We start from the raw sequence: 15,163 nt of genomic DNA on the forward strand, positions 1-15,163 counted from the left end.
TTATATATACAAAATGATGATGACATGGATAATTATTGATTGCCAAACTCATGTATGGAGCAAAGCGTCTTTCTAAGTTAGAAGGTAACGGCTTCCTTCTTGGCGTAATTGACACTTTCATTTCCATGTAACATTATTATAACCATGCATAAAGACAACCCTCATGTGATTTTATCATAACATATAATGAAGCATCACAATCCATCTTAATATATAATATCTATTCAGCAAATTAAGATTAGTTAGTTAATTAAATAGCTAAGTTGTAACCAAACATTCTAGTGTAACCCTATATATATATATATATGCATGGTTAGTTACTTACTACCCTATCAGCTATCAGCATCAAAGGCTAATATGATATTTAGTTAGCACTTATTGCGGATGCACCCTTATCAAGTATATATATATATATATATCACAAGTTGAGAAATAGCCTTAATTTGCTTCTTCCCCTAACTCATATGCCACTTCCACATTTGAACCTCATCACTACTTCTTCACTACTATCTCTCTCTCTCTGATATGGTGCAGTCAAAGAAATTCAGAGGTGTCAGGCAACGCCATTGGGGCTCTTGGGTTTCTGAGATTCGCCACCCATTATTGTATGTCTTGTATTCATCTATCATCAAACAAAACTAAACTAAACTAGTAGTATGTATATCTAACTGAGTTTGGTTTCAGGAAAAGGAGGGTGTGGCTTGGAACATTTGAAACTGCTGAAGAAGCAGCAAGAGCATACGATGAAGCAGCTATTTTGATGAGTGGAAGGAACGCCAAGACTAACTTCCCAGTTTCAGAGAACAATAACATTAACAACAGTTCCAGTGGCACTGCTTCTTCTTCATCTTCATCTTCCACAACAACATTCTCTGCAGTTCTTAGTGCAAAGCTGAGGAAGTGCTGCAAGTCCCCATCACCTTCTCTCACGTGCCTCAGGCTCGACACAGAGAATTGCCACATTGGTGTGTGGCAGAAGCGGGCCGGGCCTCGCTCCGAATCCAACTGGATCATGATGGTCGAGTTGGAAAGGAACAACACCACCACCCCCCTCACCACCCAACCTGCTTCTTCTTCCTTGAAGCCAGAGGAAGCCACCAATAATAACGGTGGCTTGGATGAGGAACAGAGGATTGCCCTGCAGATGATAGAAGAGCTTCTCAATAGGAATTAACTCAATAATTATTATTATTAATAATACAAAATTGAATAAGCAATTTTATTGATAATAATAATTAAGTCCCATGTAGTGGTTCTTTAATTATTTGTTTGTTTGTCCCAAGTAGGAGTGTGTATGTGCTATATATATATATATATATTTAATATTTTGCATGTGAAACCCTCTTTCCCTCATATGTGCAACTACCTATACTCTTCTCTATATTCCATTCTCTGTCTTCTTCTAAAACTATCCTCTTTTTAACTACCACTGCCTAACGATCCCTAATCCCTACAGTAACACTTCCAGGCACTATTATATTCATTCTAATTTCTAAGAACAAAGAATACTCAAATGGATTCTAAGTTGTAGAAATTTGGAAAACGACAACGTGCTTTGTGACATCATCCTATATGTCAGCAGAAAAAAAAGTCTAGGAGCCAGCACTTTTATTAAAAACACTCGTAATAGTTAATTAATGACTACAAATTACAAAATTTACTGTTTTTAGCACTCTTCTTTTTCTAATTCTTCTGTGCTTTATTATATTGATAATTAAGCCTTAAACTAGTTACTATAAACTGATGTATCTATATTGGCTGCTATGGGCTATATTATAGGTGAACCAAAAATACAAAATTTGCAAATCTTAATATGACATAGATGTATGTATGTATATGTTGATCTACTTTATAAGAAGAAAAGGAACATATATAAGTACATCTGCATGCAACTAATTAATAAACAGTGTAGCCAACCACATGATAGAGCAGAAAGAAACTAAAGAATATCGTACTAAAACAAAGGTGTGGGGAAAATGGTGTCCTTGTTGATTTAATTATAAGAAGCAAAACATGTGCTAATAATTTTGTTGACTACGACATGATTTCAATTTAATTTGTTGTGTGTGTGTACTGTGTATGTAGACCACACCAAATCATTTGACAGATTAAGATTGTTTATTGAATTTGATACTGACTAATCAACTCTGAAAGCTTGATTTGAAGATTCCTGCCGACAGTTATCACGAGGTTTATTAGATCAAGATTCATCATCAAATGTGGTTTTAGGAGAAGGATTAGAGTACGCACATGCAAGAGTTTTGAAATGGAAATGATCTTCAGCGATATGGAATAAAATCTCAAGCACTATGCTAAATTAACAAGTATAAGCAAAATGAACAATTTAATGCACGGAATGTGTAACGTCGTGTTGTTCTAGTTACGTTAATATATACAAGGCAATACGGTTCCCGCATTTTTCATCTTAATTGAACTGGAGTCACACAAACGAATGAATCTAATTTATGGGATGACGTTGAAGCTTTGGAGAAATAGAAAAACGGAAAAGCAATTCATGTATATTCTATAAAGGGTGCGAATGCGATAATACTGAAATATTCCTTTCGGGATTGGAAATTAATGGAACTATTGGAGTAACAGAGAAACCCCATGTGATGGAGATTTATAGGTATCTTTAGGCCAGGGCATTTCTGTCTCTAAAAATTAAGAACATGGAAGATTAAATTGCCTTCAAAGTGGGGACTACTCAAGGCAGATGATGAAGCTCCTAATTGTTTTTTGTCACATTCATTGTATATCTATGAGCTGTTCCCCATATGATGATAATGATGATGATGTTGTAGACGAGTTATATACATGTATGCATTGGTAGATAACAATTCACTTTAACCATGCTTTAATTATTCTAGTTTCTGATGATCTCTAATTATTAGTATGTAGTAGTATATATGTATCGGTGTTAAATGATGATGATGCATGCGTACGAAAATGGTATAAGCCTTTGGGTGCTTTAGCCTTATAAAAATAGGCTCTGGCTTCCTTGTGAAAGCTTATTGGGTTTAATTTTTATCATTGAATAATGATTTCTATAGTTTCACATTGAAGATAGGTTTGTAGTAGGTGAATTTGTATCAAGGGGAGTTAACTAGGCCTTGTGCATGTTGCATCACATTCCCATGTGAAGTGCAAACACGTGTGTGCTTTTACTAGGGAATATTTTCGTATACATATCATGGTTAGTTGCCTAAATTTGGGTTGACAAGTCTTGTGATTATAATAAGGGTTTATTATTTGGGAGTCATTCAAATAAATATCAAGGTTTTGAAAACCGGACCGGTCATCAAACCGCTTTAATCACTGGTTCACTGGTTTATTGGTCCAACCGGTCCAACCAGTGGTTCAACCGGAAAAACCGTTTTAGAATAAATAATAAATAAATTATAAATAAACATCCTAAAATATCTTCCAAATTTAAAACACTACACTAAAAATCATCAACCAAATTCATATGATCTTATCCAAATACAAACTCAAAGGTTAAATAGTAAAAAAAAATATCTAAATATTAAATTTTTGACTTTGAGGGCTAACAGGATCACTTAACACCTCTGATTCTAATTTAGAAATGTCAGGAGACAAAGGATTATCAATTTCAACAGAATGTTGAGCTAGTTCAGTTAGAAAATGTTGATCATTCTGTGGTATTATGCTAACTGAACATGAACCTGAACCTTGCAAGATGACCTTTTTGATTTAATCTTAGGCAGATCATCTGTTGTAAGAGAGCTCTCTTAGCAACAGATTCTTCTTGCTGAGCAAGCCATAAACGGGATCTAGTGTTATTTCCAAGTTGAGGTATCAACATAACAAGTAGTCATTGAATAAGAAAGCATAACATATCACAAACTACCTATACACTTTGACTCTCTTTCTACTACCATCATCATCATTCTTCAGTTTATTTATATATGGCATTGACAGGTAGCTACCCCCACTCATTCAGCAACAACCAGCATTTGATTTTATTTCCATATGATCTTTATCAAAATACAAGAAGAAACCTGATATAAGACACACGCCACTAAAAGTTATAGACTGCATATAAAAACGAAGTTGCAAGTTTAATATACTGCTTTTGAGGCTTACACGATAGGCTTTCGGCATCATCATCAACCTCTGCAGTAGCAGGCTTTTGATCTTTCCTCTTAAATACCACTTTTTCATAATTTTTAAACAATTCATCATACATCTCATCTATATCTTCACCTACATCCGGCAAAATTTGTCTTTCATGTTACCTGCATCATCATTCATTCATTTGCAAGGCACAAAAATTTACAAATTCTCCGATTTAGACATAGAACAAAATCTAAAAAGTGAATGAGAGAAGGATTTTCTTAAGAAATTAAAGTGGCCATTAAATTAGTGTTGATTTAACTAAAGTTACAACCCCCTCATATTTTAGAGTCATCAGCAACTAGTAATTACAAAACAGAGCCATCAGTAAATTTGAACAAAAATTTCAAAGCCATCAGCAACTAACAAGTACAAAACAGAGCCATCAAAAGAGCAGCATAACAAAATCACTAATCACAAATCACTTGTCACAAATTCCAAATTCAAAACACTCAATGCCATAACAAAACAGCAGCTTAACAAGTCACTAGTCAGTAATCACAAATTCGAAACTCAAATCAACAGCATTACAAGAGACCCAAGAAATCACAAATCACAAATTCAACCTCAAATCCTTGAAACAGAGTAACAGATTCAACTTTCCACTAACCTCAAATCAGTAAATCACAGTTTCACTAACCTTCCACTGACAGCGGAAGACGACGGCGGGACGACAGCGACAACACGGCGCACCAGCTGAAGGCCTCGAGCAGCGATTTCACCTGTGAATGGAAGACGTGCCGAGCTAGAAAGGGGAGACGCCGTGGAGAAGGAGAAGGAAGAGGCCGCGGAGACGCCGACACAGACGAACGGCGGCGGCGGTTCCGTCCAAGAAGCTGGATTTTTGGGTTGGGAAGGAGCTAGGGCTTGCTCTTGCTGTGTGTTCTGTGTTGTCTTTCAAATGAGGGTGTGTTTTGGTGGGGTGAGGGGAGTAACTCGCGTGGGGTGGGTGGGTTTTCTTTTTTTTTTTTCCCTTGACAAAATCAAAACGACGGCGTCTTATACGAACCGGTCGGTTTCCGGTCCGGTCCAACCGACCGGTTATCAACCGGTTCAACGGTTTTCTAACGGTTTTGTCATCAACGGTTTTAGTAAGAGGACCGGACCGTTTTCTATGCCGGTTCCCGGTTAAACCGGTTCAACCGGCCGGTCCGGTCCGGTTTTCAGAACATTGATAAATATATTAAAAATATTTTTTTATATTTTTTAATAATTAAAATTTAATACATATAATTGATTAAATTATATTATTTTTTATTAAAATTAGATCCAACAAATTAGTTTAGTCAAAAAACTAATAAATTAAATTTTAAATCGATCTAAATTAATATTTTTTTATAAAAATAATTAAAATATTTTTATTATATATTAATTTTTAAAACTCTAAATTCTAACTCTATGAAGATTGAGAAGGAAATGGTTAAAATTTAAAATTTTTAAAATTAATATATATAATAAGAATATTTTAATAATTTTTTATAATAGAAGTATTGTAGTTATTTTTTATAAAAGATAATATTAATTTAGGTTAGTTCAAAATTTGATTCACTATTTTTCATTCAAATAAATTTTTTTGGCTTAATTTTGATAAAAATAATACGATTTAACCAATTATATATATTAAATTTTAATTATTAAAAAATATCTTTAACAAAAGACGTTTTAGACATTTTTATTTGAGTGGCTCCCTTATTATTTTATTCGAACATTATATTCTGGACAAAATTATATGTATAGACTATAGAGAAAGAGATTTAGGTTTGATTCAGTAAATTTTTTATATTTTTTTAATAAATTATAAAAGTTTGTTTTCAAAAATTAAAATTTTTTGAATATTTGGACCTGACATGATTGTTTTCTTGAAAGACAATACAGTTTTTAAATCAAGCCCAGTCCACAAATAATTTTTTAAGTCTAAAGGAATAAAAGTAAAAATAAAGGGGCATTTAAGTAATTGTAAGCAGCGCCAAGCGTAGGAGAACAAGAGAAGATCTCTGCGATCCCGTTTCATCGATCGGAGCTCGTAGGTTCGCAGGCGAAAGAGGAAGAAAGAGAAGCTGAGAGTATGATACTGGCGGTGCTGTTTGCGAACGTTGAGGGAAATATCCTCATCGAGCGGTGTGTTTATATCTCTCTCTTTTCCTGCTGTTATCTATATCATTTATCCCAATTTTGATTCGTTTCCTTTCTATGCTTCGTAATGTAATTCTCATATTCCAGTTAGATCCCTATGTTGTTATGAAAGATAGAAGTAGCTGATTTGTTGTTGATCTCTGATGCAATTTGAAATCCCGATTTTCCTCATAGAGAGGAGCTTTCAGTTCATAGTCATAAATGCTCAGAAAATCAAAGGAACAGCAAAAAGGGTCATGATTTCAGCTTTATGATTATGTAACGATCTAAGTTCAGTGGCTTTATGGTTTCAGTTTTCATGGTGTTCCTGCAGAGGAGCGGCTACACTGGCGTTCCTTCTTGGTTAAATTAGGAGCTGACAATCTCAAGGGTGCCAAAAATGAAGAGCTCCTCGTGGCTTGCCACAAGTTAGTCTTTTCTTCTCTAATGCTTCTCATTCCTTGAAGATTCAATGTCATGTCATTTATGTATGTATGTATGTATGTGTGTATGTTTGTCTGTCTGTGTGTGCGCCAACATGAATTGGTTCGTCTAAAAGTATTTTACAGATTTATTTGATTCTGAACCCGTTAGGGAGGAGGATTCCATTGTGGTTACTTGAAATGAAGCAGTAGTAGGCAAGGCAAATGGGCTCTTCAAACTTGTTTCCTGAATTATTATTATTGAAAAACAGAGAGAGAGGTTAGAGAAAGAGAGAGAGAGAGAGATTATAGTGATGGACTATACTCAGTTTTCCATTTGTTTAGTTTCTTGTGTTTGTTTGGTGGAAGAAAATAAACAAACTGAACAATATTGCTTACTATTAATATTTTCCAATCTAGTCTCTTTTGCTTCACTGCATAGTGCATACTATTGTTCATTCAAGTTCCTGTATTTTAGAAAAATCATGACTCATTATTATGTGATGATGATATGGTATTTTGGCTTACGTATTTTATTCTTTTCAGGTCAGTTTATATTGTGTACACAGTTCTAGGGGATGTCAGCATATATGTTGTGGGCAAGGACGAGTATGATGAACTTGCTTGTATGTATCCGGTGAACTGTATTTTATGCTTGATGATGGTAAAATAAAGTACACAAAACTATGATGTCAGTTGTTGATTCTAATATCAATATGAATGTTTCCCAATGTTTCATATTTGGTAATGGTAATAATTAAACCTTAGAAAGAAGTCATCTCATTTGTTGATGCTTGGAACCAGATATGTTTTTCACATGTTTTGAAATTGAAGCACTGGCTTGGGGGTCCTAGATTCATAACCTTTTGTTCTTTTGAGATGATCAAGGAGATTTTTGGAGAAAGTGGTGGGAGAGACTAGCCCTTTTTCTGTCTTGTAATAGATACAGGCAACCAATACACAAAAAAGATTAGGAACTAGATCTTTTCTTACTAATATTTCTTTTCCTAGCATTACTTTTTGAAGAATAAAGCAACAAGAAAAATTGGCAATCAATCGAACTGATGAGATATAGAACTCACAATCTCAACTTATTGGAAACTGTTGTCTAGCTACCAAGAAAGGGAAAATATCTTATTAATATTTAAGAAAAGCAGGTTATTTTGTTTATAAACATTTCATGGCATCATCAATTTGAACAATGTCAAGCATATTGTTGTTATTTTTCTAGGGTCTGTAAAAGGTACATAATTACCATTTCATTTTTTTTTTAATAATTTTCAGTGTCCGAGGTAATCTTTGTCATAACCTCAGCTGTGAAGGATGTATGTGGGAAGCCCCCAACTGAGCGCCTTTTCCTTGATAAGTATGGAAGGATATGCCTGTGCTTGGATGAAATTGTATGGAAGGTGAGGAGACATGCTGTACTACTTTATATAAGAGCTTGATTGTTTTGAATTTCTCAGTTTACTCACTCTGCTTGGCGTGAGACATTTCAATTGATGACATCAACTCATCAAGTGGTATGCATCCTGATATATATCTAGCTAGTGCAAATGAATATTATTATTGAGGTCATCCATTTTGGATGAGGCCCATCTAATCTGACATTATTTTCATTTATTCTCGTGAAATATTGTTCCATGTTATATGCATATAAGATTTCATATGAACTGTGGAAGGAAGAAACTTCGCAATACCACTCAAAAGTGATTCAGTTCTCCCCATATATTGTGATGCCTTTTGTTATGTGGGTCACTCATTACTGATCCAAACAGTACCTTTATACGACGTCTGTGTTTCGTTGTTATAAGCAGCAATTCTTCTTGATGCTTTGCTTGACACTTGGCCTCTATGTTTTGAAGGGATATTTGGAAAATACAGAGAAAGATAGAATCAAAAGATTGATAAGGTTGAAGCCTCCGACAGAGTTCTGAATGAGAATGGCCAATTATAACGCAATCATCAATCTGAGTTGTGTTTAGCATCTTCTTAGTTGGAATGGCAAGGCGCTGAAGTTTCTGTAGGATATATGAGTTCTGCAACAGCTATGCTATCATTGAGGCAATCCTCTCGGTATGAGCTTTCTTACTTTGAGTCTCTAGTACTACTTCTAATGTCATTGAGGATTCTGCTGAGCCAATATTTGTAATTCTATATGCTTGATTTTATTGTACCTTGCGCAATTTGCTTCCCCCCCCCCCCCCTCTTTTTTTCTCTTCTTTTTCTCTCCCAAACACAAAAAAAAACACACACACACACACACCCCTTTGGTTGTCGCTCGTTTGCTCTTGTAAGTTCTCTTTGTTAGATGTGTACGATTATTTTTATTCTTTGGACGACGGTTTTTATCCCCAGATTATAGCTTACTGCAAAAAGCGTTGTTCCGCAATTTGATCTCATCTTATTCTTTTGTACGACTTGTATTTATGCTTGAGAACTATGGAGTTGAGAGGCGCGATTCGCCGGAAGAACATTGGAAAGTACTGTAGGATCCAAGTGAGAAATCTGAAATGGTTTAACTTTGAAAAGGATGCAGCTTCAAATTTTACATTTAAAAAGGTTAAACTTTTTGACATTGACTGGCTCAAATTTGTCGTTTGCGAGGATTGGATGGTATAAAACCATAAATCATAACACGAGTTTAGCGAGACAAAATTAAATAATGCTTTATACAGATAAAGTTCACTATCCCATCAAGCAATTTTATACTGTTTTTAATTTGTAAAATTTACTTAATTTAGGTTTATAATATATATTAAAGCTATTTCGTTTCGAAAAATTTATCGGCTTAATGATTAATTTGCAAAAAACATGCGTTGAAAAATGAAAACGGTGAAATTTTCTCATGATCAAATAGGTAGAAAGCATCCAAGGGTTCATATGCTAGAAGTTAAAAACGAAGAAAAAGGAAGTTAACCAGCAGGGACAGGAGAATTATTCTATCAAACATCATGATGTTCACTGAAACGAAAGAGAGAAATATAACAAGAGAAGAATATATAATTGTTTTTGCCACTCAAATTTAATTTTTTTATTTATGTTAGTATAGGATATATATATAATACTATGACGAAAAATAAATATGAAACAAAAATAACTATAACCCGTCACTCCGTCACAGTTAGTAATTGATCTCTCTTTCTCAAATGTTAATTTTAAAATTTGAATCATTTTAGAAGGATTAGCATAAGGGAATAAGGGATCCTTTGATGCCAAGGGAAAGAAATAAATGTATTTAAGGAGATCAGTACACCTACCCCCTTGTCCTTTGTTGCGAGACGTGGGCATCCGAAAACCAAGGTTGTGTGCCTATAGACTCTAGTCCACTGGTTTTAGATCGTTTCATTACCATTTACCAGTTAGCAGAATACAACACAAAACCATGAAGACGAAGACTGTGACTTCAATAATCCTCATATTCTGCGTGGTTGCTTCCTTCTCCACTGATGATCAGACTCACACTCAGCTGCCTCAAGCTAACGAATCTTTCAAGCCCAACCAAACCCTCCAGCAGCAGCTTGTAAGAAATAAGAATATTCTCTTCCTATATGAATGATGATAAATATGTAGGGTTGTAACTTGTAAGTTGCAGGGTAGTAGCTGTACTTATACAGTAACCATTAAAACAAGCTGCAGCTCTCCCTCCTATACGAGAGATCAAATCAGTCTCGCATTTGGCGACACCTATGGTTATCAGGTACACTATATTATACTATTCCTTTTGCTTCCATTCATCGCTGGATTTATATATATTTCATATTTGGAATCGATTGCCATCAGGTTTATGTTCCAAGACTTGGGGATCCTTATGATTCTAGAACATTCGAGCGCTGCTCTACGGATACGTTTCAGATTTACGGACCCTGTACCTACCAAATCTGCTATCTGTATCTGTACAGAACCGGATACGATGGGTGGATGCCCGAGTACGTCACCGTATCCGGCTACTACTCCAGCCCCGTTACCTTCTACTACAACGCTTTCATTCCTTACGGCGTTTGGTATGGCTTTGACTACTGTTATCGTTATTCCGCCTCCACTGCTTCCGCCTAGTGGGCCTTCTTCTAGCCCAACAAACATCTAATAAATTAGGAATCTAGTGGGCCTACTATTAACCCTTTTCTATGGGTTTCTTCTGTAATGGGCCTAATGTTGGATTTTCTGTATGAGACTAGTTTATTTTTATTTTATACATATTCCCGAACCCCCTGTCACACTTAACGTGTCTTTCACATTAAAATAAAAATAAATATATATTGCTTTCGTTTCTTGCCTTATAGCTAATACTGAAAGGTTAGTTCAACTTTTAGAATAGCATAGAGAATATTGTGATGAAAACATTTGCAGATGTTAATTCATATATGATTTGTTTACTTGAGCGGTCGGCCTTTGATGAAAGGAAATGGGCACAGAAAATATATAATATAATAAATTATTGAGGTTTCTTGGTCCTTTATATAGAAGTAACTAAGAAAGTAGTTGTGAGTAAATTAAATGGTTAAGTCCTTGAGTAATCAATAAAAGTTAAGTAGTTAGAAAAAGTGATGAACAAAAAGATGAAAGCATCAGTAAGCTCAATAGTCATCACATTTTGCATCATTGGTGCCTTGTCGGAAGCAAAGCCAGCAGGTAGAGTAAATGCATCACTCTTGAAGCACCACAGAAACAGAACCCGAACGGAGCCGCAGCCGCAGCCGCAGCCGGTAATTTTAATATATAGATGAATTGAACTGCTTTGTTGACTACTTTGTAATGTATATATATATATGAATGGTGCAGAATAGGCGTGGTGGTGGTGGGTGCATTTACTCACTGACCATCAGCACAAGCTGCGATTCGCCGACGTATACGAGGGATTCAATCAGCCTTAGATTACGCGACGCTGATGGGAATGGAGTATACGTTGCAACGCTGGAGGATCCATCGTCAGGGAGGTTCAGTAGGTGCAGAAAGGACAGAGTAGACTTGTACGGGGGGCCATGTATCAAGCAGGTGTGCTACGTAGAACTGTACAGAGATGGAGTTGATGGCTGGATTCCAGAAACACTCACCGTATCCGGATACAGAGCGCCTCCCATGACCTTTCACTTTCACAACTTCATTCCACGCGGTGTTTGGACTCAAGTTAACAAGTGTAGTCCTTATAATAATAATTACTAGAGAAAGTATAGAGGGCCAATGGACTAAGCGTACAATGTGTATAATGGAGGTTTAGAAAGTATCAGAGATATATGACCACTAGTGTTACATTGTTCTATCAGGTTATGCTTTTGGGATGAGTGATTTCATGACATTGTATTAGAATTCTAAGTCCAAAAAGTCAAGAATTCGATCTTTGGTGAACCCAAAATCAGCTTAAGTTTTTTGGATGAGTGATTTTATGACATAAGATGTTTATTATTCCTGGATATCCAGATGGTTATTCTAGATAATATGGGTGACGTTCATTTTATTCATGGACCAAAAATTTAACCAATTATACATATTGTATGCTTAGACAATTGACTCCCTAGCATTACTCTTATTACTAACACAATAACCTTCTCACTTTTTGACTTTTTTGTCATTTATATGGCGATAAATCCACTTTGCTCGTGCACTGCATTTTCACCTTTGCTCCATAAATAAAAGATAGGATACCAACACAATGACTAGTAGATTTAACTAACTTAGTGGGTAACTCTTGCATATCAATCCATGTGTCTACATTATTCAAGGTCTATGTCAACATACACATAGATTTCTATGAAAATAAACACATAAGAATACAAGAATTATTCATCGAAACATATAGGTTTGGTAGATAAACTAATACAAAGGCTAAAATAATAGAAATATGTTGAATTTTATTAGACTATAAACCAAAAACAAAATTGTAAGAACTAACAAAATTTATTTAAGCCACGAAATTTTATAAACTTTTGAATTAATTTGACATGCCATTATAGTACTTTATTTTTGCGTATGTATATACAAAAATAATCCACCAAATAAATTATTACGTATTTGTGTATGAAAATATAATTTATTTTTAATATATAGTTTATATTTTAAATATATTTTATATAAATAATTGATTCTTTTAAGTATATTTAATATGGTTATTTCACAAATATAACTCAATACAACTATTAGATTATATTCCAAACGTATGAAAATATAAATAATCGAAGTTATCTGATTTAATGTAGTAGTGTACTATTAATTTGAATTATATTGATTCGATTTAGTACTATGCTAACTGATTCAAATTCAATGAATTCTATTTATATAGAATTATAAACAAAAACATATACATGAGGTTATTTAGTTTGAGACTTTTATATAATATTATTATGTGTTTAATTTATGTATGTGTTTTACCCTATATTATATATATCTATGATGTTTGGACTTTCTGAAATTTGATAAGCTTGACAAGTGGCGGAGCTTGAAACAAAATTTTGGAGAAACAAAAAATTTAACATTAAAATTTAATAATAATATTTATATTAAAATAAAATTTATAATATAATTATTTTTTAAGTTTGTTACTAATAAGATAATAAATAAATAATTTTACAAATAAAAAATATAAAATAATTTATAATAGTATTTTTCGAATCTTTAGTGACTTGAAATCTTCAATAATTGAATTAGAATTAAACTTTTCAACAATTTTTTTTTTCAATTTCTTTCTTCATTATTTTCATTGATGAAAATGATGTAATAGCTGTAGACACGGGAAGAAATAATATCAGATAAATTAATCTATCAATCAAGAGAGCTGCTTGTTGAATAGAGAGTTGCGAAATGCAAATAGAGAAGCTGCTAGTGAATAGGGATGTCAATGGGGCGGGGTGGGGGCGGGAATGCCTCCCTGCTCCCCGTTCCCACCCCCAGAATTAATCCCATCCCCGCCCCGATCCCTGCCATGGGGATAATTGTCCCCATATCCATTCTCCGCGTTTCCCGTATTTTCCGCGGGCCCCATTCCCCATCCCCTTATATTTAACATTCATATGAAAATTATAGTAAAAAAATCAAAAAAATAAAAAACAAACTACAAAATACTATTACAAACACACAAACATATCTTATCCAAGATTATAAGTCCAGAAATACAACATAGTAAATTATAATCCATAAAATAAAATCTTAAAATACAACTTCCATTCTAAAAAAAGCAATAAGATATAGTCTTTAACATCAAGTATTCTTTGATGGTCAGCATACTCAGCAAGAGAAATCATAATTGCTTTAGATACATAGAAGGAGAGAAAATCAAGTAACTATTTCAAAATTATAAACCCTATATGTCTAATTGCTTTAGATACATAAAAAGAGAGAAAATCAAAATTATACAACACAGTGAGTAGGGAAGACGGAATAATAGGGTTAGGATTTTTTTAATTGGTAAAATTACTAAAAAACCCACTTATGTTAGAAATAAAGTAAAGTTATTTAAGAAATTTTAAACATTTGGGGAATTATCGGGGATGGGGCGGAGATCCCCGCGCCTATCTCGGGGGAATTTTGCTCCCCATCTCCATCCCACAGGAAAAATTCCCTACCAATGGGACCCCATTCGGGGCGGTTCCCGCGGGGATCCCCGCCTCCTGGGGATTTTTGACACCCCTACTAGTGAACTTGGGTGCTTTAAATTATAATAAAGTATTTGAGCCAACTGAATAATTTTTTATTTTTTTAAAAAAATATTACTAATTTTTTTATAAAAAATTTGGGAGTGGTCATAACTCCATTGTCTCAACTAAACTCCGTCCTTGAGCTTGACTATAAAAAAAAGAAAAGTATAGGTAACCAATAAAATTTTTGAACAATGTATAAACAATGTGAATTAATAGGGTTAAAAGAGTAAATTTAATTAGTAGCATTAAATTAGAATGTAGTGTATTTTTATTTGATTGGTGATTGTTTATATTGTTCAAAATTTTCAATGTTCCCCTAACACTCCCTATAAAAAAAATATAACATTAATTAACGGTTGGATTGATGAAATTTATCACGCATGATCATTTATTCACCAATACAAATATTTGGTGTAAACAGATTCCTTTTCTCTATATTTATAAATTATTGTATCTATACGTGCAATGTATAAAAAATATCTATTTTTTTATACTTATATTTAAAATATACTTTTAAAATAAACTATTTATGAATATATTTATCTTATATAAAACAAGTTTATATATTTTTATTATTTACATTAATATCAAATAATCTAAAAAATAAAGAAATTCATAACGTATTTATATTTAATTAAAAAAAAAGTTGTCGTATGTTAATACATTTATAAAATAAAAAAAGCATAAAGTACTTATATTTAATAAAAAAATTTCACAAAATACTTATATTAATCACTAAATATTAATAAATCTAATTATTTAATACTGACATTTTCTAAAAATAATATCAACATATAGATTGGAATTAGAACGCACCACATTATCAGCATACTTAATTTTAAAATTACGTCATTAGTATAT

The 15,163-nt window shown here is 33.6% G+C and overlaps 4 protein-coding genes and 1 long non-coding RNA gene across 5 annotated transcripts; 4 read left to right on the plus strand and 1 right to left on the minus strand.

Moving 5' to 3' along the window:
• The first annotated feature begins 468 nt into the window (after positions 1–468).
• Positions 469–1,290, plus strand: SHN1 (Integrase-type DNA-binding superfamily protein). The gene is made up of 2 exons (XM_016316756.3): positions 469–605; positions 685–1,290. The coding sequence occupies exons 1-2, from the start codon at positions 526–528 to the stop codon at positions 1,172–1,174; spliced, it is 570 nt and encodes a 189-aa protein (XP_016172242.2). The 5' UTR covers positions 469–525; the 3' UTR covers positions 1,175–1,290.
• Positions 1,291–3,420: 2,130 nt separating this feature from the next.
• LOC148546958 (uncharacterized) lies at positions 3,421–5,051 on the minus strand. The gene is made up of 3 exons (XR_015895888.1): positions 4,778–5,051; positions 4,108–4,259; positions 3,421–4,022 (listed from the first exon to the last, which is right to left on the minus strand). It is a non-coding gene; the product is annotated as an uncharacterized LOC148546958 (long non-coding RNA).
• A 1,027-nt stretch (positions 5,052–6,078) lies between these two features.
• LOC107619225 (SNARE-like superfamily protein) lies at positions 6,079–9,063 on the plus strand. The gene is made up of 5 exons (XM_016321475.3): positions 6,079–6,255; positions 6,564–6,677; positions 7,218–7,297; positions 7,956–8,080; positions 8,537–9,063. Exons 1-5 carry the CDS (start codon positions 6,203–6,205, stop codon positions 8,606–8,608), a joined length of 444 nt encoding a protein of 147 aa, XP_016176961.1. The 5' UTR covers positions 6,079–6,202; the 3' UTR covers positions 8,609–9,063.
• An 830-nt stretch (positions 9,064–9,893) lies between these two features.
• On the plus strand, positions 9,894–10,938 carry LOC107619005 (embryo-specific protein ATS3B). Its single transcript, XM_016321212.3, has 3 exons — positions 9,894–10,194; positions 10,267–10,371; positions 10,455–10,938. Exons 1-3 carry the CDS (start codon positions 10,057–10,059, stop codon positions 10,725–10,727), a joined length of 516 nt encoding a protein of 171 aa, XP_016176698.1. The 5' UTR covers positions 9,894–10,056; the 3' UTR covers positions 10,728–10,938.
• A 292-nt stretch (positions 10,939–11,230) lies between these two features.
• On the plus strand, positions 11,231–11,953 carry LOC107619004 (embryo-specific protein ATS3B). Its single transcript, XM_088496821.1, has 3 exons — positions 11,231–11,377; positions 11,454–11,726; positions 11,936–11,953. Exons 1-3 carry the CDS (start codon positions 11,231–11,233, stop codon positions 11,951–11,953), a joined length of 438 nt encoding a protein of 145 aa, XP_088352947.1.
• Positions 11,954–15,163: the final 3,210 nt, after the last annotated feature.

The sequence above is a fragment of the Arachis ipaensis genome, chromosome B8 (assembly GCF_059453495.1).
Source record: "Arachis ipaensis isolate K30076 ecotype BB chromosome B8, ASM5945349v1, whole genome shotgun sequence".
In the NCBI taxonomy this organism is placed as follows: domain Eukaryota; kingdom Viridiplantae; phylum Streptophyta; class Magnoliopsida; order Fabales; family Fabaceae; genus Arachis; species Arachis ipaensis.

Bases quoted from the DNA above. Each gene is read 5' to 3' on its own strand.
- SHN1 (XM_016316756.3), top strand. From the start codon at position 526: ATGGTGCAGTCAAAGAAATTCAGAGGTGTCAGGCAACGCCATTGGGGC. The intron at 606-684 runs GTATGTCTTGTA...GTTTGGTTTCAG, and splicing joins GAGATTCGCCACCCATTATT to GAAAAGGAGGGTGTGGCTTG.
- LOC107619225 (XM_016321475.3), top strand. From the start codon at position 6,203: ATGATACTGGCGGTGCTGTTTGCGAACGTTGAGGGAAATATCCTCATC. The intron at 7,298-7,955 runs GTATGTATCCGG...AATAATTTTCAG, and splicing joins CGAGTATGATGAACTTGCTT to TGTCCGAGGTAATCTTTGTC. The intron at 8,081-8,536 runs GTGAGGAGACAT...TATGTTTTGAAG, and splicing joins TGGATGAAATTGTATGGAAG to GGATATTTGGAAAATACAGA.
- LOC107619005 (XM_016321212.3), top strand. From the start codon at position 10,057: ATGAAGACGAAGACTGTGACTTCAATAATCCTCATATTCTGCGTGGTT. The intron at 10,195-10,266 runs GTAAGAAATAAG...TGTAAGTTGCAG, and splicing joins AAACCCTCCAGCAGCAGCTT to GGTAGTAGCTGTACTTATAC. The intron at 10,372-10,454 runs GTACACTATATT...GATTGCCATCAG, and splicing joins GCGACACCTATGGTTATCAG to GTTTATGTTCCAAGACTTGG.
- LOC107619004 (XM_088496821.1), top strand. From the start codon at position 11,231: ATGAAAGCATCAGTAAGCTCAATAGTCATCACATTTTGCATCATTGGT. The intron at 11,378-11,453 runs GTAATTTTAATA...TGAATGGTGCAG, and splicing joins CGCAGCCGCAGCCGCAGCCG to AATAGGCGTGGTGGTGGTGG.